The sequence below is a fragment of the Drosophila pseudoobscura genome, chromosome 4 (genome assembly GCF_009870125.1).
Source record: "Drosophila pseudoobscura strain MV-25-SWS-2005 chromosome 4, UCI_Dpse_MV25, whole genome shotgun sequence".
NCBI classification, from domain to species: domain Eukaryota; kingdom Metazoa; phylum Arthropoda; class Insecta; order Diptera; family Drosophilidae; genus Drosophila; species Drosophila pseudoobscura.
Genome location: NC_046681.1, coordinates 29,092,058 through 29,117,235, shown reverse-complemented (window position 1 = coordinate 29,117,235; position 25,178 = coordinate 29,092,058). Strand labels below are relative to the sequence as shown.

At 42.4% G+C, this 25,178-nt stretch overlaps 7 protein-coding genes and 1 long non-coding RNA gene across 8 annotated transcripts in view; 3 read left to right on the top strand and 5 right to left on the bottom strand.

Moving 5' to 3' along the window:
- Positions 1 to 2,372: 2,372 nt before the first annotated feature.
- LOC6903254 (E3 ubiquitin-protein ligase RNF181 homolog) lies at positions 2,373 to 3,166 on the bottom strand. Its single transcript, XM_002132917.3, has one exon. The coding sequence runs from the start codon at positions 3,038 to 3,040 to the stop codon at positions 2,480 to 2,482; it is 561 nt and encodes a 186-aa protein (XP_002132953.2). The 5' UTR covers positions 3,041 to 3,166; the 3' UTR covers positions 2,373 to 2,479.
- Positions 3,167 to 3,630: 464 nt separating this feature from the next.
- LOC6903253 (E3 ubiquitin-protein ligase BRE1-like) lies at positions 3,631 to 4,662 on the bottom strand. Its single transcript, XM_002132916.3, has 2 exons — positions 4,595 to 4,662; positions 3,631 to 4,532 (listed from the first exon to the last, which is right to left on the bottom strand). The coding sequence occupies exon 2, from the start codon at positions 4,514 to 4,516 to the stop codon at positions 3,704 to 3,706; it is 813 nt and encodes a 270-aa protein (XP_002132952.2). The 5' UTR covers positions 4,517 to 4,532; positions 4,595 to 4,662; the 3' UTR covers positions 3,631 to 3,703.
- A 351-nt stretch (positions 4,663 to 5,013) lies between these two features.
- LOC6903252 (uncharacterized) lies at positions 5,014 to 9,810 on the top strand. Its single transcript, XM_015180962.2, has 3 exons — positions 5,014 to 5,329; positions 5,391 to 5,467; positions 6,890 to 9,810. The coding sequence occupies exons 1-3, from the start codon at positions 5,232 to 5,234 to the stop codon at positions 9,634 to 9,636; spliced, it is 2,922 nt and encodes a 973-aa protein (XP_015036448.2). The 5' UTR covers positions 5,014 to 5,231; the 3' UTR covers positions 9,637 to 9,810.
- Positions 5,469 to 6,851, bottom strand: Elba1 (Early boundary activity 1). The gene is made up of 2 exons (XM_001357041.4): positions 6,753 to 6,851; positions 5,469 to 6,696 (listed from the first exon to the last, which is right to left on the bottom strand). The coding sequence occupies exon 2, from the start codon at positions 6,694 to 6,696 to the stop codon at positions 5,605 to 5,607; it is 1,092 nt and encodes a 363-aa protein (XP_001357077.3). The 5' UTR covers positions 6,753 to 6,851; the 3' UTR covers positions 5,469 to 5,604.
- Positions 9,811 to 10,012: 202 nt separating the features above from the next.
- On the top strand, positions 10,013 to 11,605 carry Elba3 (Early boundary activity 3). The gene has a single exon (XM_033379856.1). The coding sequence runs from the start codon at positions 10,419 to 10,421 to the stop codon at positions 11,553 to 11,555; it is 1,137 nt and encodes a 378-aa protein (XP_033235747.1). The 5' UTR covers positions 10,013 to 10,418; the 3' UTR covers positions 11,556 to 11,605.
- Positions 11,606 to 12,096: 491 nt separating this feature from the next.
- LOC6903251 (protein ovarian tumor locus) lies at positions 12,097 to 13,929 on the bottom strand. Its single transcript, XM_002132914.3, has 3 exons — positions 13,628 to 13,929; positions 12,358 to 13,529; positions 12,097 to 12,292 (listed from the first exon to the last, which is right to left on the bottom strand). Exon 2 carries the CDS (start codon positions 13,506 to 13,508, stop codon positions 12,405 to 12,407), a length of 1,104 nt encoding a protein of 367 aa, XP_002132950.2. The 5' UTR covers positions 13,509 to 13,529; positions 13,628 to 13,929; the 3' UTR covers positions 12,097 to 12,292; positions 12,358 to 12,404.
- Positions 13,930 to 14,501: 572 nt separating this feature from the next.
- Positions 14,502 to 15,162, bottom strand: LOC26534310 (uncharacterized). The gene is made up of 2 exons (XR_004469131.1): positions 15,074 to 15,162; positions 14,502 to 15,023 (listed from the first exon to the last, which is right to left on the bottom strand). It is a non-coding gene; the product is annotated as an uncharacterized lncRNA (long non-coding RNA).
- Positions 15,163 to 20,659: 5,497 nt separating this feature from the next.
- dcma (decima) overlaps positions 20,660 to 25,178 on the top strand; it is a 28,324-nt gene continuing 23,805 nt past the window's right edge. Inside the window, exon 1 of the mRNA XM_033380143.1 lies at positions 20,660 to 20,959. The gene's annotated coding sequence lies outside the window, so the exon portion shown is untranslated. The remainder of the gene's footprint in view (positions 20,960 to 25,178) is intronic.

Below are 25,178 nucleotides of genomic sequence, written 5' to 3'. Positions count from 1 at the left end.
ATTTGCATTATTAAAATTTTCATTTGGTAGCCTCTGCGCCAACCTTCTCTCCCTAAAATGAGGAACCAACTAATTGACCATTGAAAATAAAGAGTCTTTTCTCTTCAAAGCAATGAAAGTACGTTATGCATAAACCTGAAATGAAAGGGGCTGGGCCTTATGACAGCCCTTCTATATTGTCAGGTTAATGATGATTACAACTGGTTTATGCTTAATGAGATAAACTCTGCAAAAATGACTCTAGACCGAGCAAAACAAGCGTCAACGTTGCGTTCCTTCATCCATCATCTACCATAAGTTTGGGCAAAGCAGCAGCTGAAGTGTAAATGTCATTGTCAGCCCGGTTTTGGTGGAAGCAAAGAGAAGACAGGAAGACAAAAGGAAGGCTAGTCTGTGGAACGTTTACATACCCAGTAATCGTATGTATTATGAGTGAAGTTCCCGTTATTCTGACGCCCACCGAAGTAGTGTTTTTAGAAGGAGGAACACTAGCTCATACCATATCATATAAAAACCAATTACCCTTAAAGTCAGCCTCAAAAGTTGTTCGGTATTTATGGGAATCCTGGGAATAAATGCCGCCCATTGGGTATCCAGAGGGCGACCCAACTGTGCCACAACATCGATACTGCTGTTTTCTATTGCTTCTTTTACTGTGCGAGACAGCAGTCAAGAGTCGGGCTCTGGATGAGGACACGATGCGTGGCTGTGGCCGAGATGGAGACGCACGACTGCCGTTGACACTTTGCCAAAGAGTAGAGTCGGGGAAAGACCGGCAGCTCGAAAGGGTAAGAAACACAGCCGTGACTGCGGGAGCGGTAAAGTGTGACTTTGATTTTTGGCCAGAGTGGGGATGGGTCCGCGGCGGGAGCTGGGTCTAAAAGTCGGTTGCCAGCATCGCGACCACGTGACTTACCTTGAAATAATGACTTCATTTTCCGCCGCATACATATCCAGCAATGTCACGCTCCACTGTTTCCCTTTGTGCTGCCGTGTTTCTAACTCTCGAACAAACATCTTTAAAGTTGGGTCACCAGAAAACGATATCGCACTTCCTATTTTTGTGGTCCCAGAAATATCTTCTGTTGAATTCCTTTAAATTGAATCCACTTTTTTTGTCCAGCCTCGAGTGTGTGTTAAATTATTTTTAGGGGGTAATTTTCCGAGTGGGTAGTATGTTGGATTGTGGGCGTAGGCCATGGCCATGCATGAGCTTGCCAAACCAATATTTTATATAATGTTTCAATTTTCCATCAAATAGATACAGATACGATTGTGGATGCGTTTGTGTGTACGTATGATTGATATAGATTTTGCTTTGATGAACGCCCCAAGGAATTGGAATTCCTTCAGAGTTTATTTATTATATTCGGGGCTCTCTCTCATTCCCATTCGTGGAGCCCCAGTTCGTTTCGCTTTAACGTTTGCGAGTAGCGTTTTTATGCCATTTTCGAGCTGCCAATCCAAAAAACAGTGCTTACTCGTACGCCCCTCTATGTTTTGCGGTTTATGGTCAAAAAACTAAACAAATCTACGTTTACTCGAACATGTGAATGATTGTTGGAATCGATGGAATAGATGAATGTGTATTAAAATCGGGCTGCCGTTTTCTACCCTAAATATTATATCGAACGGGGCGGAACGTTGTGAGTTGCTGCGGACACCGCAACTCTACATTTATACCCGATACTTAGTAAGTATGGCTCTCCTCCGGCAGACTCCGCGAATATTAAACGACACGACAAATAGTGCGTGCGAGAGAGACAGAAAATCAGTCTGAGCGTGACGTCGGGCGCTGCGTAGCCACTGCAAATTGATTTGTTCCTTTTGGCTATAAAAATGATCTGATCTGATCCAGATTCAGCAATCTGATAGATATGGTCGTTATCTATGATTCTGCGTTTTTAGTTTTCTCGAATCTGCAATATTGTGGATGCAACAGATTTTCGTCCTTTGTGGGGGCGGAAGGGAGGTGGGGCGAAATTTTGAGATATACGTTTTATAGTGGGATCTAATAGAAGTGCGGATACCAAATTTGGTTACTCTAGCCTTAATTGTCTCTGAGATTTGACGATACCCCAGATTTTCGTCCTTTGCGGGGGCGGAAGGGTGGCCCTATACCCAAAGGAGTATAGGGGTATATTAGATTTGTGGTGAAAATGGATGTGTGTAACGTCGAGAAGGAAGCGTTTCCGACCCCAGTTTATACATATATTCTTGATCAGCATCAATGGGCGAGTCGATTGAGCCATGTCTGCCCGTCCATCCGTCCGTCTGTCCGTCCCTATGAGCGCCTAGTGCTCAGAGACTATAACAGTTAGAGCAACTAAATTTTGTATCCATACTCATGTTAGATCTCACTGTTACAAGTGTATTTCAAAATTTTGTTTTGTTACGTTCTTTATTATAATAATCGTGGAATCATTACAAAATGGTTGTCGAATTGACAATTTAAATAGAACCCATCAAAACCTATGATCTATGGGGTCCCGGGCAAGATGAAGCGAATATCAGGAAGACGTACTTGAAGTCTGCACTTCGGGCATAATTTCGTCCGGCGTATAGAGAGTGTTATGCAGGACTTCCCAAAAATATGTCCACAGGGCAACGAAACAACACGATGAGCACCAGTCGATTGCCAGGGAGACAGACAAATAACGCAAGTAATGTCATCAGCCGGATCCTCGAGAATTGCAGTCAACTCTTCCATGTCGATTTTGTATGACAGTTCCTTCTCCACTAGTTGGTTGAGCATCAGATCACGGCCGTTCTTAACCTCCTCCAGTTTCCGCTGAAGATTCCGAATGATCACTTGGGTCGATTGGTCGTGAGTTTTGAGTTTTTTCAGCAAAATCTCATTATTACGTTTCTCCTTTTCCAACAGAAAGTTAATTCCATCAATTTCAGTTATTGCGTTTTCCATCTGATAGTTTTTGTTCTCCTGCGACTGCTCCAATGGAGGCGCGTCGGCCTGGTTTTCTTCAGAAGCGTCCATACTGATTTCATTCAAATCGATTAAATCATTATTGGAGTCACCCATGTCGTTTACTTGATTCCGATGAGGAATTGACTTTATTTTATGCGAATATTTGTTGATAAATGAGAGACAAATGATTTATTTTCCAACTTTGCTCGCAATTTTAATAGAAGTGCTGCCAGCCCAGCAAACAAAATATGAACTAAAAAATACCAAAGTGCAGTATACTGTATGGTTAGTGCTATTACATGTATAAGAACGTTTTGGTATTTTATTTTAGGTCTTCCCCCGATATTTTGTTCAAAGCATATACATATGTGCCAGCACGAAATGTCTGACCACCAAATAGTTTCTGCACGTTAATTCTTAACAATTTTTTTGTTATTTGTTGTAATAAACATATTAGAACTACTATTTCTGTAAGTAAATGGATGAACATAGCCGTTAATCTTGCTATGTATGTACATATGCTCTGCACTCTGCTGCTAAGTAAATAAATTGCCAATTTATGTACATATGTAATGTATGTAATTATATCCCTTTGGGCCCCTGTACCCCACGATGATGCAGAAACATTCAGATTAACATATTTTGAATAAACAAAGAACCTATTTTTCAGTTTATTGATAATTTATGATAATAATGCATTTTTGTAGGTTTCTTCAAGAACCAAAAGTTAGATTTATTGATTAAAGGGTTGCAAAGTACAATAGTAAACCAGAAAAGCTAATCTGCTGGCAAGATGTTGCGACCATAGATGTAGCGCATATCTGTTGAACCAAATGCCAATCCGCAAATTGGGCATTCAGAGAGTCGCTCAATGCATATTTTCCCAAATAGATGTCCACAGTACAACGAAATCAGACGATGTTCCCCCTCAGCTGTCCAGGGAGCTTGGCAAAGGGAACAGGTAATATTGGCGTAAAGGTTGTGGACTCTTTGTCTCAGACGGCCTATTTCCTCTAGGTATGCACGCTCCTTCTCCTCAAGCTCATTGCGGAAAAGACCAGGATCAAGCTCTGCAATTTGCTGTTCTAGTTCCTGAATGATAAACTTCGTGGATTTATCCTGCTCTTCCAGATGGTCTTCTAAGGTCGCATTTTTGGAAATCTGCCATTCTAATTTTTTTAGAATTTGGTTAACTTTTGTAGATGCCTCGTCCACTTGAGGGTTTTGAGGCTGAAGCTCGTTATTTGTCTTCTGAATCGATGCATTTTGCGATTTGATCTCTGAAAGTTGATTGAGTAGCTGCTGACTGTTCTTCTGAAGCTCCTCGATTTGTTGTTGAAGCTTCTGAATTATCACCGTGGGGTCCCCCACGACACTCTTCTCCTGCTGCGTGTCTTGTTTAAGGTTTTCATCAGGTTGGGCCTGCTGAGTCTCAAGATCGTGATCTTTCGCCTCCTGACAGCGGCTATTCTCACGTTCTCGAGCGTTCTCTTGCGGCTGCTCCAATGGCGATTCGTCGGCCTGGAATTCTTCAGAAGTGTGCATATTGATTTCAATCAAATCATTTACGTCATCATTGGTGTCCCCCATCGTGGTTAACTTGATTCTGGCAAAGATTTGACTTTAATTAGTGCGATTAATTATTAATTATGCCAGACGACTACTCACAATTGCTTGCAATTTTTCAAAAAGTGCTGCCACACCACTAACCATACAGTATATACTGTATATACTGTATACAGTATATACTGTATGGTTAGTGGCCACACTCTATGAATTATCGAACCAAAAAGAACTATTCGCTGTAGTGAACGAACTAATTAAGTTCATCTAATCGTTGAATTTTGTTCGTTAGTTAGTTTCGGCTTTCTGTTTTTTATCTGATATGGAAAAAATATTTTCTAAAAAATAAATCGAAATATTCTAACAATAACTAAGAACAAAAACCAACGATGAACTCAAAAGAGCGAGTTAATCGAACGAACAGAAATGAACGAACGATTTTTACCCAGCACTACTATATATATCACAGAACTTGGGTGTGGAATCACTGTATCGACTGAACTGATGTTTATTCGAATCAAATTACCTGATTGTAATACAATTATTCTTCTGTCTGTCATATTTATTTTTAGGTTAAATGAATTAATGTTCACACGATGAAATGCACAAGCGATTGTGAGTTGTCATAAGGTTGTTGGTAGACCGCGGGCAATAACAGCTTTCGAAAGATCATTATCATGTTATAGCGTGCATTTTAGCGTCATTCCAAATCCAAATTATTTTTTCTGGCTGTCGCTCCAAAATGAGTCAATCGAAGGGACAACTGGGCGATATCTGCCTTGATGGTCAACGACGAAAAAATCGACTTCTCTATGATAACTTTACATTGCTGCTGAGAGGGTACGTCTACGACCCAAGCGCCAGCTTATAGTACTGTCTCATACCCCATTCTGTCTTTCAGGAGCCGCAGCCAACCGCCCAAGAACACGCCCAGCGATCAGCTCCTTGAAAGCGAAACAAAACACAGCAAGGACACGGGTAAGTTATAAGGAATTGGAATACTTTATTTTAATATCGATGCACTGGCTACGTGGGCGTGTCCCCCCCATATTTGCGGCTGGGCCTGGGCTTATACTTATGGGCTATACTTAGGATCGACATACATGGTTATATCACTACTTCGACTTGCGCTGTCGCCGCAGGCTGCGGGAACGGAGCATTTTGTTCTCGTCGGCGCACTTCGTAGTGATCGCTGTGCGAACCTCACGCGGTGTCATGTCCAGAGTATTGGTCATCAAATAGACAAGGTCCGCCACCTTGAGGGGATCCAGTTGCTGCTTGCTGGGACGGGCACAGTCCCTGAAGGCCGGGGACGGTTTGCCGGACAGCGTGTGGTGGGCGAGAGTGTCGCGGTCAAAGATCTCGCAGAGCAACTTGCGGGTTATGGAGGGACCTGTCATGCCCCAGTTAAGGGCACGTAAGCTGTTGCGCGACACCTGCGTGCCATTTGGACCAATCACTACCATCGGCGAGTTCGGATCCTGATCAAACTCAAAGTCGGGGCACGGACGCTGGGCATTTGGAGTGGACGTTACGGGTTTCTTAATGCGCTTGCGTTTCCTGCTGTTCTCACTGTCGGGTACATAGTCTTCATCATCGTCATCGATTCCCAAATCCTCGTCATTGGTCCTGGGTGTAGAAGTGTTGTGGTCCTCAGTCCCATCGCGGAACATCTCAAAGTGGGACGTCCGTTGCGCATCATCCCGGTCCATTGCCTGAACCTTCTCAATCTCGATGGTGAGCAGATCCAGGGCCTTCCGCTTGTTCCGCTCCCATTGCTGCAGCAACTTGAGCTTCATCTCATTTACCGCCTTGATGGTGCTCTTCATCAGGATCTCCTGGTCTGCATCTGACGAGGCTGTCTCCCCATCGATGACCAAGTCGTTTTCCTGGAACATTCTATCCTCCTCACTCTGCTGGGTTTTGAGCAGCCTCTCGGCAGCCAGTGTCAGAGTAGCCAATGTGCTTAGTTTTCCGTTATCGGACACCTCGATATCGTGCATGGTGTGGTCCACAAAAGTATCGGTCTCGGCATCTTTGAGGCGGCGCATCTTCCCGTCGTAGCTCTCCTCCTCGGTGAAGGAGTCGTCTGTGCGGAGACGGGCAATGATGTCCTCGACTCTTTTCTGTTCCGTCGACAGCTGCACCGTCATTGGGTCATAGGGCAGCAGGGTGAGGGCAAATTCCAGTCGTTGACGGCGATTCATCTGAAATAGAAGGATTTGTCAGCTGAGTTCTCCGTTCGGGACGTAGTATTTCTTACTCTGTACTCTTCGGCTGCCAATTGTGAACTATCTTTTAGCTAATAAGTGACTTCTTTATATACAACTCCCAGCGCACCCTTCGCCGCGACAGGTAGATCTAAAAGGGTAATTACTTGACAATTTTTCTCTCTTGCAGATGGCGAGGGCCCCGAATTACAAGCCTGCAGCTTGGATTTTATCCGCCTACCTGGCGGTGGATCGCTTTGCAGCTGCTCAACGAGTAAAGATGGTCTCGACGAAAAGGAGCAGCCTTCTAGTTCAACTGAAACCATTGCTAACCAGCCGGTTCCCAAAGAGCTCGTTGCAGATACATTGAGCTACACACCAAGTGAAGACTCTAATATAACATCCAACTCAATGCATGCCATGGGCACCCAGACCATAGAATGTCTTTGCGGCTACATTTCGGATAATTCAGGTTCGACCAACAAGAATAAACCGATCCCCAATTATTATGAAGCCTCTCTACCTTGTGGCTGCCCATTGAACGATGCCTCCAATGCAACCCAACCCATTGGAACGCAGGACGCTAAAGCTCAAAGACAACCGATCTCTAAAAAGCTTTTAGAACGTTCTTGCAACTGCACATCCACATCGAGCATAGATGGTCCATGCCCTAAGAAGCATACGATGCAGATAGCAGATCAGGATTCGCAGTCAAAGTTATATACCGACGCTCAGTCCTTAGCGACTAAGGACTCCACTGAAAGCGGATTATCAAGCTACGGAGACATGGCGAAAAGATACCAAGAAAATAAACGAACTCCGGACACAAGCCAATATAACGTACCTATTCCCAAAGATTCTTCTCCCCAGGGCTCCATATATTCTGGTGCAACCCAAAAAGATACCAAAAGGCCCAATGATTCCTCCACCCAAACTTACATAGCAATTCCAAACGATTCCTTCACCCAAACTGAAACCATTACACCTCGCGAGAAACAGACTCCAAAAGATGTGGTAGTAAAAACCAAGAAACAAGATACTCCTCCAAAAAGTTCGGAGAAACGTTTTTGGAAACGTCCACAAATTGTGGTTCGTTCAAGCAATGAGTTTCTTCCTCCTCAAAATCAAGCCAAGCAGGAGGACAAAGACTACACAGGGACTGATCGATATCATAAAGAAACGCAATATAAAGAATCTTTTACAATTCCGGAGCAGGATTACAATGACCAGACAGCGAAACCTAAGGGAAAAAGTCATAAAAAAACACAGTATGAAGATTCAAATAAATCAGAAGGTAGTCTCAATGGAGAGATATGTGCCACGTGCGCTCTCGTTCCTGAATTACTTCAAAAGATATTCGACATGGAGCAGAAGATGAACCAACAGGAAAGTTCTCTTAGACAACTGCAATCCTCCATAAGATCATTAAGAGTGGAGGAAAAGAAACCTATCAAAATAGAAAATTTATTTAAGTCTACAAAAAAGAAAAATGAGGAAATACGCCTTTGCGAATCTTTCTCTGAAGAACAGTCTTTTTGCAACAGGAAAAATTGCAGTTCTAGGTCATCTAGGCAGAAATCGGAAAACCCACAGTTTCATAATGCTGTGAAAATTTGTGATGATGTAAATTCCAAGAAGAGTAAAACCTCAGCTCGTTATGAAATCAAATTCCAGAAGTTAAAGAAAGGCCCATTAGATACCCCGTCGAGGGAAAATTTAAAAGAACAAGCATGCAATACTTTACTCGAACAATTTATTCAAATTTTTGTGAAACCCAAAGACCAAGACGCAGACTGTGGTTTTGAGGATTTGAGATCATACCGCGATAGAGCTGCCACATCTCGACTGGACAAGGACAAAGTCATCTCCACCGGGTCCCGACAGAACTTGAACGATGAGGTGTGCGAGTGCCTGATAGAGCAATTTATGCATATGTCCATGGTACCCAAGCGCGAAGAGACATTGGAGCCCACCACCCAGACGGAAGAGTGCGGTTGTCCGGTCCAGAAAATAAACAAGAGAAACGCAAAAGAGATTCCAATGAAACCGACATTCCCGCAAGAGGGAAACAGAGTCAAAACTCGTACCAGGTTCAATCAGTCAAAAGACAAGATGATGGAAATGGAAATGGAGGGTCAAAGAGCAGCTACAGCAGCATTAAATCAGCGAGAGAATTTTAAAACTAGTTCTGCATCAGAGCTTACGATGAACGAATCAAGCCAAACCTTAGGGCAACATTCCCTGCAAAGTCGCGGGTCGACCTTGTGCCAATTCTGTCAAGATAAAGACCTTCCCGTGCTGGACCATCTGGTCAGCGAGGTAATCGATCTAATTGGCTGTCGACCCCTCTGCCGTATTGTGATGACTGTACTTCTGCGGGCGGACAATTTTTACCATGTTAACATCCGTGAACTAGGCACCGGACGTGTGTTAGGCTGCCTGCTGGCCAATGATGCGGCTATCGAAGAGGCCATCAGCCTGGGCCTTTTTGATCAAATTCTTACATTTTTTGTGACAGATGTGCGTAGTACGATTAAACCCAAGGATGGTCCCTTTGCCATACACTTTGAGCTCATAGAACGCGAGTATGGAGGCGGCTGGGATAAGGAGCCCGCCAACACTGAGAAAGTCTTGGAATTTGCAACTCAAGTGCTGGGTCTGAACATTGGATATGCTAGTCAACTTTTTTCCTTAACTAATTCCACCGAATTGGACAAGCAAGCGTCTGATTGCAGATTGAGGCGCAGATCTCATTCGCTCTTTGCAGCTAATACGAACAGAAAAACAGCAGAGTGTTGCACTTCTCAATTGATATTAATCGACAATGGAGACAACTATTCAGTGCGTCGTCACTCAGATTCAGAAAGGAGCGATGGTTTAGGTGCGTCATCGAGCTTGTTTCTGCGCATTGTAACCGGTAGGGCAAAACGTGAATAACATTGAATCGGACAATTCTGTCAGAACCTCTCGAATAATCCTAAAATGTTCGGTTCAATACGACAGCTGTCATTTCGTAAGTCTGGGAATATGTGAGAGAAGACCTGATTGCTATTTTCTCTGATCGCTGCATTTTTAGATATTTAATTAATAAATTGCACTTTAAAATTGTTATTACTATTTCCCTTTATTTGAGAACTCTCTTATTCGAGATTTAATAAATTCGAAATCAAATGTTTTAATGAAGAATTAATGGAATTGGAAGTTCTATCGAAATATACCACGAACATTAAACATGCATCTTTCAGAAGATACGGACATAATATGGATACACTTATGGGGTTTTATGTAGGCTGCACGTATTTGGTTTATCCATTAAATTAGCTCTTGGACAGCCACAGGTACTAACACAATTATACATGTAACGATGTAACAACTGGCGCACTAATCCTATCCTATAGGATCACCAACGATCGGTGGAAGCTAGGCTTGGACACATGTCGTCTTCTTTATTACCGTACATCTTTGTGTATTGGGTTAATCCCTACAATCAGACGCAGGTACTGCACAATTGGAAAACACCCATCGAGCAACTTCACCTGGAAATCCTTGGGCTAAGAGTGGGGTTTTTTAAAGCACCTCAGGTAATAGCGAGTGTGCCCTTATACCTCTCTTGCGTATAAAACAGAGCACTACCGTGAAGAAGCTATCAGTTCGCAGCGAGCAAAGCCAACGAAAACATCAAAGAGATCAACTATTAAGAGAAGAGAGAACCGAGGAACATGAGCAACATTAGCAACGACAGTGGACTGGATGACTCTGCCATCTGCGGAGCTATGGCCAATCCCAGTGGTCAGGCAGCGACTCGTCTCTCCTGGTTCCTGGCCGAGGTAGATGAAGGATCGATGAAGAACGGACAGCCAAATGGCCAGCCGCGACTCTGCGTCCTCCACTCCATGGAGCTGCTGGAATCGGATGTCTCCGACAAGTATATGACCCGTTTTGTGGAGTTCCGGGTCAACGGCATGGTGCTGGAGGCCAAACTGATCTTAGCCGCCGATGAGCGGCGGCTGGTAGACGCGGCCTTGGTATCGATGAGCAAGGAGCAGCGTGAGGAGTCTAGCGCCAGGCAGCTTCTGGTGCAGTACACAGAGAACGAGGAAGCAGGCGAACGTCTGGTCCATAAGTTGGTGTCCCCCAACAACGTGGTCTGGCTAAGCACGAAGCCAGAGTTAAAGTGCAATCCGCTGGTCAGTCTCGGTCCCGGATGCATTGCTCATGTACTGTATGCCTATGATCAGCGGGACTATATGGAGAAGGTGTTGCTCCATCTGAAGGCACGCTGCTTTGATCACGCCTTCGATGACCAGCTGGACATGCCGGTGGCCATGGACGATAACACCTGGCTGCTGGTGCAGTATAGTCCTGAGCCGGAAACCGTAGTCTACCAGGTAATACAGTTCAGCCATACCATGTGGCGGCAGGAGAACCTCTTCAAAGACGTCATTGCCTATGTCCAGTTGCCGGGCAGCGAACTAGTGATGCAGGCCGTCGTCATTAGCTATGGCCAAGATCAGAAGGAGCAGTTAGCCAAGTACGATGATCTGCGTTGCTTTGCGATGGATCTTGACTTCCCGCTGCCCGAAGAGCTGGAGGAACAACTTGAGCAGGGCAGTGGCACCGCCGCCCTGTTCTCCCGCACTAGCATTTACCAAAGAGCCGAGGAGCGGGACGCCACTGGAGAGCACAAGGAGCTGAGGCACAGTTTGGAGAAGATGGGTGAGAAGGCCCAGAGCGAGGCCCAAATGATCATCGATGCCTTCGACATGGTCGACAACATCAACAAGAATCTCCAGTGCCGCCTGGGTGGCGACGTCCGACTGGAGATGGCACCCACATCTGGAGACGAACTTCATTAGTCTAGCAAACCCCTCCTCATTTCAGTCATTATACAAAGTTTAAAACTTGAGTTGTTTAGATGTAATCTTTTAAAGAACTTTTATATCTAAAAAATTAAAAAAAAAACAATACAAAAAAGACAGCGGTAAACATACATTTTAACATTTCAGTGATCACCAGTGCTGCATAGAAGATTATCTTTGGATCAAAATGTAGTATTAATGGTGAAATAACAAAAAAAAAAAAAAAAAAACAGATTCACTTTTTGGGAAATTGATTGATACTTTAAAGCTTAATTAAATTTAGACTAGTTTACATATTATATAAATTATATTACAAAATTCAAATAAATGAATACAAAAAGGTTTAACAAAGAACTAAGAAACAATACATAAACTTCCTTCCTGTTTAAAATCCACATTCTACAATCATATGAAACATGAATCTATCGTAAAAGCTTGATTTAATTTCAAATATTTTTCAAAAATTATTTATAGTTTCAGAATCTATTCCAGTTCTTATACAAAATGTATCCAAAAATAGGTAATAAAAAAAAAAGAATAGTTATATTCAGGAACGTATTTGAATTTGGTTTACTGTAAGAATATATCAGACTAATATATAACTTTAAAGTTCAGAAAGTTCTACAACCGAAAAGCGACTGAAGGACTTAAATTCTATGATTGAAAAAAGGTTTAGACGCTTACAATCTCGGGTGACTCGTGTGACTGCAAAAAATTCTTCAGTTCAGCAAATTCTAAAATAAAAAATATTAAAAAAAAGTATGTTAAGCTTACAAATGTTTAAGAATGGATAAATTACCAAGAGCCGAGTTTAGAATTCTGTCATTGCACTGATCCGAGGTAATTTCATTTGTTGTAAATTGGTCGCAGCGGATGCACTGCATTCGGAGGCACCTGCAATACTGTGCCCGTTTCCTCAAGATAAACAGTGAATGTACTTGTTTTCCAGTCTATTTTTAGTATAAAACCCTTTTTCATATGCCCTAGCCATTTGTGTCGCTGCACCAGACAATGGGCACCAGCGTTGAAATCGTCCCTGATACATAGCTGGAACTTCTTCGCCTCTTTTTTCATCACAAGAAAAGAGCTGAGCTCCACATTTCGATAGATATTCGGGTCTAGGGACTTGGCAACGGAATACGAAAATGGCACGATGTTGTCATCTACACATTTCAGCGTGCACGACAATGGCACTCGTCCGAATCTCTGCACATACTCTCGCCAACGTACTCGATTGTGGAAGTCGCAGAGCTGTTTGTCTTTCAATAGGCAGCTGGTGAGCTCTGGCGAGTCCACGTCGAAGCTGCGTCCATTTCTGCATAAAATGCGGACAACTGTACCATTTTGACTATACTCCAGCGTAGTGCCTTCGTAGAATGTGTCCGGATTCAGCATCTTCTCAGCTGCCAGGCTCACATCCGGCAGCTTGAAACACATCTGGTAAAGCATCTTAAATGTGATGGATTGGCAAATGGCTGCCTCCTCAATGTGTCCCATCGTGTATACAGCATCGAAATTGCCATACTGGTCGATGAAAACACTAAAATTCTTCTTGTATTTATCGCTAAACGTCACTGGCGTGCCCAGTCTCATTGGCTCATGCACAATCGCATTCCGGCCGTACATAAGGCATAGGGCGCGTAGTTCTATCATCGTCCCCCGAGTATTCGGCTTCTCTAACTTCGACAGATAGTCGTTGAAATTGCCCGTTATGTTTCTCCTGAATAGGCGACGCTTGTCCATGATAAAGCGTACACAGTCCATTCGCACCTCGTAGTGAAGATTCTGTGTATCATACATCTGCTCGGCCACGACTTGGAACAAGCTGCTGTCACTCCTAACCATTAGCTTGCGATACAAATGTTGGTTCGCCAAATATTGATCAACGGGATCGCGACGCGCCAGTGTGTTGCCCGGGCCTTTAAGTGTGTGGGGCCGCATGGATGTCATGACTTTACGAGCAAAGCAGAACTGAATGTGGGAGGAAAAGGGTTGATGTAACTGATGCACTCATCCACTATAGTAGGAATATATTCGCATTTATTCTACTTATTACACAATTTACTCACCGAAAAAAATGGGAAACCGAGTTAGAAAAACGTGATCGACTATTTGTTGTTTCTATTAGTGTGGATAGTTGCGCTGAAAGGCATAAAAGTGCAAAAGTGCGTCGTAAAGCGTTCGTGCTGGTCACACTATCGCTTCCCGCCGAAGACAAGCAACCAACAACATCCAACATGAAAACCAAAAACAAACCAAAATCCGCGGAGACAATACACCCGCAAGCCGACCCAGATGCTTAAATATCACAGGAAGAAGCCACAAAAGCGCCAATGGGGCTATATTTCTGTGGCGCTGCCATCAAGTTGCAATACATTGACGGCGTTGCCACATCAATCGAAATAGATATTATCGGTCGGCGTTAAATATACTTTCAATAACTATTACTTACTGGATTTTTGTTAATAAATTTACATAGTTTTTAAGGATTGGCGAATACCGATGGCCACATGACATAAGAATTTGCTAACTACCTATCTGTAAAAACAGAGACAGCCTTATGGGAATAGCATGCAGTAAGAGCGAGATGAAGATATGCGTGCGGCTACTAACACTAACTTTGCGTTTTGTCTCTCATGCTACCTCTCTCTTTCTTCCCAGTAACAAACGAATGTCCCCCTCTCGCGGAAAGGCTAATACGATAATCATCTAATAATAATCATTTTAATCATATACTTCTCAGGTCTTGCGTAAGCCACTTACATACATATGTAGATACATATGTATGGTGATGCAAACAATTTAGAGCTTAGGCCTTTATTTCATTTCATGTTACTATGCAGAATTTGAAAAATATTGTGTATCTGTGGATGTGGTGCTTCCCATCCGTCCGTCTTGACGAACTCGCGGATGATCTGACGAAAGTATTTTGCAATTTCTACGAAACATTTTCACAGCCTTTATTTCAGTCAAAAATGAATTGTATATAATGTTACCATGTAGCTCATGTTCATGTGTGGGTTAGTGGCAGATGCTAACAAAGGTGATCAAAGAATTTGGAAAATGTGTATCCGTGGATGAGATGTTTAGGATTATTCTGAGCTTGAGTCTACTCGCGAGCCAAGCGGTCGCGCTGCTCGCGGTCCTTGAGCATTTCAGCAGCGGCGGAATGGGCTCCGGATTGGGCTCCGAGAGCAGCGATCGGATGGACAAAAGTAGCTTCTCCACGGTCAGGGCAGGCGACCAATTTGAGCCCAGCCCAGATAGCCCCGTGGTGTATATTGCAATGGTAGACCCTTGTACGGAACAGTAAAAACGGTGGTTGAGACGGGTACGTCTGGGAAAAGTGTAGGCGTAGTTCAAAGTTCCCGCCCTCGTAGTGCGTGTCCGAGGGCCGACTCGTCTGCACCCATACCAGCGGTACTTTGAGGCGGTGCCATCATCTTTCCAGATGACGTCAGAAAGCTTAGAAACTCTTTTATTAAACAATTTTTTAATATAAGTTAATTGCTTACGTTTAGAATATGGAATGGAATATGTGTGTGTTTTCTTCCTTTCAACGCTTTACAATGGGGCACATGAAACGAAAGTATCGATATGCCATATGTTATTTATTTTTGCTTATCGATAGCCGAGAAAAAGCTGGCTTCCCTTCTCTAATTTCTAAAAAATAAAAAAAATATATAAAAAATGTCTGAACATGGTGAATTAAATGCCATTCCTGGCGAAGAAATAATGTCTAGCGACAAAACTAAATCAACTGAATGGTCGTCGGCCGATCCAGGTACAGGAGACGAATCTGATAACGAAACAATTGGCAAGGCTAAAGAGAAAAAGACTGCTGCCAAACGTAAGGGAAAACCTGGGGAGCCTAAAGTCGGGCCAATTGCCAAATCCGAGCAGGAAGGGAGCTGCATTTGCGCACGTGGCAGCTATCAAATTAAATGCTTGAAATGCAAGAACTGTTTTGTGGGTCGCATATTTGAAAAGTGCGCTGTGCACCCCAAGTCTGAGCAATTAATGGACGCCGAATTCTGTCTTTATTGCGGCCAAGAATCCCTAATACGGCGCAGCGACGAGACAGATTATTCGGACTCGGATGGCGATGAAGAGTTTGATGACATGGATATATCCAGCGGGGAGATGGAGTCTGAGTGCGATGAGACGGACTCTGAGAGCGATGGGACACTTGTGGACATTGTTTCATCGGACTCTTCCGAAGGACAACCGTAATAACAACCAATGTCAGGAACCAGGAACCGGATCGGGACGACGACAGCGAAGATCAGCAGATCAAGAACAATATACATAACTAAAATTATAGCTTTCAAAACAACTATTTAAGTTTTCAACAAATTAACTAACGCAACCTGCACATATCCAAACTGTCAACCTAATATATATATATTATATTATATTATATATTATATATATATATTATAGCCTATAAGCAGATCAAGAACAATATACATAACTAAAATTATAGCTTTCAAAACAACTATTTAAGTTTTCAACAAATTAACTAACGCAACCTGCACATATCCAAACTGTCAACCTAATAAATACATATGTAATAGAAGTCTGCAGTTTGATGATGATGCTCTGCACGCAGCACGTTGCCGCAACCATTGCTTGAGCAATCCGCTGGTAATCAGACAGTCGGCCGTGTTTTTCATGTGGGCGTCGAAGGTACATCAGCGAGAGGGGTTCCTCGCACTTGGACAGCTTTAAGCAAGTGGTGCGGTAGCTGCACCACATGTCCGATGCTCAATGCTCCAAGCGCTGCCCCACAAACATGACCAGCACCTTCAGCATCTCCTCCTGCCCGGGCAGGTACAGGAACTTACAGCCACACGCCCTCACCGCGGCGCACACGTTGGAGCAGAGCTACTGGCGATTCTGGTGCTGCAGAAGATATAACATCCTTTGAGGAGTCTCGCTCATACCTAATCAATTTCGTGTTCCCAACTGACGATTATATGTGAGATTCAGAACATATTCATATGTGTTTGTTTCTATGAATGATGTACCTTCAGACATACATATGTACATATGTTATGCTGCATTCCCACTGTTGTGGTGAATCAGTTGAACGACCTTGCAACATCTTTCACACCTAACAAATTCCTAGCGTTTAAGCAATTATGAAATCACAACTTCATTGATACTTTCCCAACTAAATAATTGGCAAACAGAAATAACCAAGTAAATTATACATATGTACATATGTATCCCCATAAATCCATTTCAGAGCGTGTCGCAATCAATTTTCCTCATGCTGTTGCCTGCCGGAGTTCTAGGTAAGCCATTAACTGAGCGCTTTTCAATTATTTAGCAATCAGAGTATCATTCATTTGGATTAATCCGACTAACCCAATCACTTCATCATACCACCACAGTCCGGACCTGGACGCCGACAACTTAATTATGAGGAACTCGAATAATAGACACCCAGTGGAAGATTGGGCATTTCTTCCGATTTCATTTTGTGGCCAACAATTCTTGGCCGTCTGCTTATGGGGATATTGACGTGTCTGATTATTTTTATTTGCTTGGGAAATGCTCCGCCCGAGACATAAAACTATGCCGCTTCCAGAGACATGTATAAACATTTATACACGATTAAGTGTTTTGTTTGTTTTTATGTTTGGTTTAGCGCTTCCGTTGCCGCTGTCGAAAATTCCAATGCCCGTCAGATATGGCGTATACGCTTCATTTAATGGACTAGAATGAGACACACAGCCAGTATCGTAGACAGTATCGAGAGGAAGGCAGAAAAAAAGCAAAAACGAATTTGGAATTCGACTCGGAATCGGAATCGAAGGGAGGAGCCAACGTTTTGGGCCAAAGTAAAGTGCGGCTAAAGTGTGCTGCCCATGGATTTGTGTGGATTCTTCAAATTCAATAAAATGTGTGTTCGGCCAAGGCCACATAAATCAATGAAAAACTAATCAAAAAATCAGAAGAAAAACACTGGTGAGTTTTTTTTTTCAAATGGAAATGGAATACAAATGAATTGAATTGGCTATGTGCTCAAAATATTTAAAGCATACTATATGGTAGGCTTAAAAAAACAGTAACGTTAAAAAATTGATCCCAAAAATAGCGCTGTTTTGTTCTTAAATCCATTTAAAATGCAAATCAATTAAGCTAAAAGCGCAATGTGCCCGGGCTATTTATATTTTCAGGTTCCGTTCCATTTCCCCATTTAAAAATTTCAATTTATGCAAATGCAACAGCACCAGAAGCAAGTCGAGCTTCGGGGGAGCCGCAAGCTTAAATGCTCATTAGTGTTCAGCATGCCCAAAAAAAAAAAATAAAATAAATAAGCGGGAGAGTAAGCGATAGCTGATGCTCCCACTAGAGAGTACCCAGTATTTGAAGAGTAGCCGATAGACCATCTTAAATTGAGAAATTATATGTGCAAATTATATGCAATATAGAAATTTGTTACCTGGTTCTAAAAATTATTTAAGGGAAAAAACTGAAAGAAACTTTCGGTAGTACCCTCATTTGAATGCCTCAAATATACCCTTTGTACTTTACGCGTACTGGGTAAAGAAAAAATAGTATCCTGAGCTGTAGTCGAAGAAGGGAGAAGGATAAGCCCCAAAACTGAAGACTGGGGAGCGCACTCGAGCGGATTTCATGTCGCCTGCATTCACATTCAGATTTAGTATCTCTGTGGAAATTCCCCAAGTTTATGCCGCTTGCCGCAATCCTGCTGACTTTTCAAATGCAAAGCACTTCAAGTCGGGGCTTTGGGCTGTCGAATTGCATGCAATTAATTTGAGCTCACGACCAACTTACAGGGTGGTCGGCCAAGACAGAAGCCATTCGGTATTGGGGGAAATGGCAAATACCAACAGAAACATTTCGCTGTTGCATTTTTGTGCAAATTGATCCCATTTTAATGATGAATTTTGTTTGGCAAAACTAATTATTTGGTTGAAAACGTTTTGCAACCGATGCCGATGCGATTGTATGGCTTTTATCATACATAAATCAAGCATCACTGTTTTAGTTATATAAGTGAAGGTTCTTTGTTTTCGTTTTGATGTTAGTTGTCAGAGAATTATTTTTGATTTCACTGACTTTTCCACGCAAAGCAATTTAAATATTGTGATTGGTCCTTGGTTGAATTATTGCACATATGCCACTCGGCACATTTTCATGGCAGAACTTTCTATTGAATACATTTTCTGATAATTAAAACTAATTACAAAGTTTTTTCTCCCTTAGAAAGTAGTGCATCTGTGTGGTAACCACAAAGGTTGTGATTTTTTTTTGCCACTTGCACATTTAATTTCTTTCGAATGTTTTGCGGCTGGGGTGATGACAATTTGACATGTTGTGGTTGACAGTTGTGACTCAGTTGTGAACACATCCAACAATTGGTCGTACCACAGCAGGAGAAGCAGACAATTTCTTGTGGCCGTGAGACTAATTTTGAGCTTGTGCCCCAGCCTTCTGTGCTGATGTTGAAGCAGCGTAAATCCCGCTTAGACTATAACTTTTGGTCTTACGTATATGCTAAAAATTGTCAGAACACTGACTGTGGCCACACGATAAAGCGGGCAGCAAACAAGCAGCCAGACACCAGCCACACAGAAGCTGCCAGTGGTTTTAGTTACTTTTGGCCTGGGAAGTGTGAATATACATACATGTAAAAAAAGGAAAGGAAAACTTGGGCTGAAGCGGCAAACACGCTTCCCTTGCTGATTTTATAATGTAATGGATATTTAGAAAAATTGTTCTTGTAGTTGTAATCTGTGTGTACACTTTTTTTGCTGATCAAAAAATTATATTATTGTTGAGGTCGATAGCGTCTAAGCCTCGACATAATTATATGCCTTCTGAAAGGATATAAAAACCATGTAAATATATTCTTCTGAGCTGCAATTTAAAGTGCTGCTAATCTTTAGTATTGTTTAACTTCTAGTTATGACCTTATTTCTCCTACATTTTCGCATCTTTAAGCTAAATTGAAATTCAGGGACAGAGAGGGCTTAGCGGCTTAAAGGCTTAAACAAACAGAATTTAAAATTTAACATAATAAATATTCAAAAAGCATAACTATAAAACAAGTGACAGCTATTAATGTTTCAGTTACTTTTCTAGGACATTGCAAAATCGGCTCCAAATCATTCACCCTTGGAAAACCACAGAAATTTGATTGAGCTCTACTTTTTTTCAGACATCCATGTGTATCGGGTATCGAAAATTCGCATCTTTTGCGGACGTAAACGTTTATTTGTATTTTTGATAATTCGCTTGAGCCTTGTTAATGCTCCTTATATATAGCGTGTGCATATGTGTGCTGTGTGCTTGTGTGGTTGTGTGCCACCTCATCATCAACTCATCCTGCCACACCGACATCATGCAACCACTTGAATCTGGTGTTGCTGCTGGTGTTTGTATTTGCCATGCCATTTGCTGGAGAAATTTTTCTTGATTGCCTTGCCTTCAGCATTTGCTTGTTTTTCGCTTATGCGTCGTCATTTTTCTTTTGGACCTGTTTCCTTTTCTCCATTTTCCTCCGATTCTCCTTTTTCCCCCGACAACCATTCCCATTTCCATTCACATACCCAGACTCATCTATAGCCATTTCACTGGCCTTGTCTGACAGTGATTTTGACATTTCACGCGCATTTGTTTGTTATGCTTTTCTGAGGGAAAGCAGGGGAAAGGTCAACATTTCCCTTTTTGCATATATATATATGATATGCATATATACATATGTATGTCTATAATGCATGTACGAATATATTCATAGAAGTAGTCGAGAATAGAAATAAAGGCTATGGCACGCAGGCTCATTAACATTTGCGAGGCACGTGGCTGGAATGACGCTTTCGCAGTTGCTCCCCAGTGTCGCATTTTGTTTAACCAAATTGATTTTCTGCTCCACCATGCCGACAAGGAAACACGACCGGCCGCCCATCGTGCAATTTCCACTCAAAACAATTATGAATGAATGGGCCAGCAGTGCGCTCAGCTGTTGCTGTTGAGTGGATGTTAATCTTGCTGTTAGCTAACAGCCGCAGCCTCTGAGCCTCCAGAAGAACACAGGCAGAACAGTCAGCAGTCAGTGCCACGGCCACTGGCAGGCATTCTGATTTTTAGTCCAACAACAGACGTCGAGTCGAGAGCACACACACTCCGAGAGCAGTGCGCGCATGTCAGCCGAGTTTCGTATTCGAGTCGAGTCGAGGCACCACATGGCGTATACGTGTTTCGGGGCATTCCAACGGGTGCACTGAGTCCATTATGGTCACTGGTCGAATAGAAATCCGCGTCCGAGCTCTGTAACCAGACCAGATGTGTCACTCCTACAACTGCCCGAGTCTTTGCCCGATCAGAATGTGAACAACCATCTCCGCATCTAGGACAAATTCAATGTAAGCGGAGTGATTGAGTGGGGAGTGCTTAAAAAATAAATATTTATGTGGCTCCATATAACAAAAAAAAAAAAAAAAACCAAAGAGATAACAACAAAGAGATACAATGAATACCATTGACTTTATCCTATAAAATGTTTAAGATAAACAAAATAAAAAGAGATTATAAATGACAAAAACATCCACAAGTATTCAATGTAATACAATTGAATAACTGAAATATAAATTCAAGACAACGCCGTAAAAAGAACAAATAGAATCCTAAAACACGCAAATCAATTAAATTGAAATCGAATCAAGCATTTGACATATTTAAATTTCATGCAGAAACAAACCACGTCTGACATTCGAGTTGGAATACTCCGGAATTCAGGGGCGAATTGCATTAGAGAATTTTTTTGCTTCAATTTCCCACGGGCACGAGATGCACGTGAAAACAGTTTTGATGGGTGCCTGGGGCTTTTATTCCCCTTCCTGTTCATATTTGGCTCACCGTTTGTCAACGCCATTTCCTCTCCACGTAGAACAGGAAGTACAGATGGTGAGAGGCCTCTCGATTGTCTGTTTGATTTGCATACTGCTACCTGTCTGAGCTTCTATATATAGGAAAAGCAAACAAAAAATATAAAACGAAGAAGAAGATCGCGCGCAAAACGTGATAAAATAAGCAGAAAATAGCTGACAAGCCGAACACCCACTTCTCCCATTACCTTTCAATCTTCAGCTTCAAACAAAAACAAAATTTTGTCGATAATTTTCTAATAGGCTGATTTAACGGACGCTATACACAAAACTGAATGTTCAAAAATGTATGGAAAGATTTCATGAACACCTTTATCGCATTGTCGAAGTCCTGACACTCTCCGTAAGGGTGTGCAAAAAATAAAGGAAAATATTTACCGCAAAACAAAGAAAATTATCTGACCAGATGCCTGCGGCCCCAACCTCCCTGTGGGCCGTATGAGGCGCTTGTGACAAGTGACAGTTTGTTTGTTGATTGGCCGGGACGCGGATACAGGGACTCGGAGTCGGCCTGGTCTAGTCGGGACGGGGACTGGCTAGGGTATGATCGCCCGATTTGGCCCCCTAATTTGCCTGACGCTTTTATTGTTTGTCCATGAACATGGCGTCATTATCTTTTGTATTTTTATTCATTCGTTTGGTTCGTTTTTTCTCTCCACGTCCACGTTTGTTTGTACGCACTTTTACCGTGTTTACTCGGCCGTAACATAAACTAATTGAAACATTCTTTTGGACAACACAGCCACTGGCCGTATACTTATTATACAGCTCGGGGCGTGTCACGTTTGTAGCAATCATTGCGGCGCCATTCATTGGGAACCCACTCACGTGCACTTGCAGTGCACTTGCCTTGGTTTGGCTTTTACCGTTACCTTTCACCTTAACTTTCACCTCTGTTTCGCACCGAGATTCTGCTGGGGCTCTGCTGTCATTTGGCACTTGGTGTCGACGTTGGCGGCACTCAATGCCAGCCGTGAAGCCACCAACTGAAACAACAAGGCGGTCTCCCAGTAGTCCTCATCCGTCATACTTGCGGCCCCGAACCGAATGCGGTGGAGACGCGCGGAATGACTGACGGAATGAGTGACTGAGTGAGTGAGTGCCCTGGGCGGCAACTTGTTTACCTGCCTGTGTTTTAATGAAATGCAAATGCAAACACAAGTAGTAGTATGTACAGTGGAACGGATACCATTGCAATGTGCTCGCAATTGTTGACATATGAATTTCAAAGATTTAGTGTCCTTCAATCTAAGAACACGCCATATGATCATATACACGCCATATATTGTTAAAAATATGATCACAATGGGCTTTTGCACAAACAAATACTCTATTTTCCATTCCACGTGCACGGAGAGTAAATGGATGAAAAACCTCCCACAGTGCGCTCACATGGAGGTAATTTTTCTTGGCAATGCCTGTAATGGCACTTAGCCGTAATAGGGTTACTGTTATTGCCAGGGAGCCGCATTCATTTTGTTTCTGTCCCTGATTTGCTACGCAAACACTTCAATTTCCGTGACAGCTGACAATTTGCCGCAATTGCACATTGCAATGCAATTAGATTTAATAAATTTCCAAGCCGCATTTTGCCATGAAAAGTCTGCCGCATTAAATGTGTATTTATCATAATTTTATTCATGTTAGACTCGATTTTGATGTGCAGGATGTTCTTGAGTGTTAGACCATCCTCTCCATCCTACCGCATAAATAAATTGGTAAGAAATTTTCTTTACGACAAGGTTGCGGGCGTTCCCTTCCGCCTTTCTGGCAACCGGATGTATTTCCCATCGAGGCCATAAAAACTGATTTGTGAATAATTTCAAAAACTCCAGAGATTGACAGTCCAAAGTGCTCTGTATTTTGATTTAAAACTCATTTTATGCATACATCAGGTTTATGGCACGGCATTAAACTAAATACTCGACATCGAAGGAGCCGAAGGTGTGGGAGGAGCCAATTGAACGTGACAAACTTATGAAAAGTGCTCAAACATGTCCACTTAATGCGGTAATATGCTGGGAAATCGAAAGCTGAGGCATAAAAAATGGGACAAGGAGTGTAATATTCTTAAGGGAACATAAGACTCACGAAAGGCAGGACCTACTATATATATATACATATATCTTATTATATGGCATTTATATATATCAGCTGTGCATTTCCATATAGACCACTAGTACAGACGTTTAGACACCATTGGCTTTGAGTTGGGCAAAGTTCTGCTTCTTCATTTGATTGTCTCTTAATTTGCATTCAAATGGACAAGTTTTAATTTACTTAAGAGCTTATTGCCTTTTAGGAAAGTATGGTCTTAAAGTAAACTATGAGCTTATACAAAATTGTACTCCTAGTTAGATAATTATTTATATTTGTGCTAAGACATCGTCTTTCCGAAGTAAATTACGAGTGCAAATCGTTCTTACAATGTATTTAAATGCATTCTCAAACGGATTCCAGTATTTTTAATTGCAACACACTCTTAAATAATCCATTTCGACAGTCAAAGAATCAAGTTTCTAAAAGTACATCAGAATACGCGTATCCTCAATTTACTTTCCTTGAAAAGTTTTCCAATTCACTTATTTCATTAACTTGATTCATCGAAAAATGAGTTGGGAAACTTCCCCGAAATGGTAATCAACTTGCATTGATTGCTCTTTTTAGTCTGGTCCGGATTCCGCTTCATCTTCATTTCCAGCTTCGGATTGCAAGGATCCTGAATCCCTGACCAAAAGCAACGACAACTCTTTGGTAACATATCACTCAACGCAACTTTTCACCGAAGCCCCATCCCACTCAGCGCCGACCGACCCCTGCGAAAATGAATAACTTGTGAATTTCTTTGAAAATGACTCGCACAAAGCGAAAAAGAACGTATACGAGTAGAAGGAAGTTTCCTTTTGCCGCTCGTTTGACATGCAGAAAAGGTCGCAGGGCAGCGCACAACACTTGAATTTAATTAAAACAGATTTTGGCTTGTAAACTTTTAAGCTACACAAGCTGCTCCGGATAGCTGCAGTCAGCTGGTTAAGGAGTATCCGAAAGACAACCCGAAGGGATATCTTTAAATACACATTATGAGGCTTAATCAAAATTCATTTGCAACTTTTTGGAGACGAAAGTTTGGTCAGACGGCTGTTATAATCATTGGCTATCATTGGCTGTTTATACACACTCGAACTCCCTTTGATTTATGCTGATTTCTCAATTTTGTTTTTTCTTCTGCTGGCTTTTCCGACGCGACTCGGGCTGTCCCGACTGGTCTGGCGTTTTCATTAATTTATTACGGCCAACGGCAACTGATTTCACTTTAATTCAATTTATTTGCCAATACACAACAACAACAGCCACAAGATATAGTATTTATTTCATGCACACGATTCCGATGTCGACAACAGCCCAAGGGCCATGTCAGGACAAAGTCACTTAACTGCTTATCTCCCCGGATTCATCGTCGAAACTAAGCCAAATCTGGCCGAGATGGAGGGGGCGTGGCTTTCTGCTGTATGCTGGAGGTCTGTGTCTGGGTCTGGGTCCGTGTCGAGTCGTCACGCATTCGAATTGTATGAACGACAAATTCATTATAATTTCGCCCCAGAGGAGCAGGAGCAGGATCTGCTCCCTTAACGAGTCCTCCACGGCTCTGGGATCTCTCTGAGTGCGTGCGTGCCATGACATACGCCAAGCGAATTTC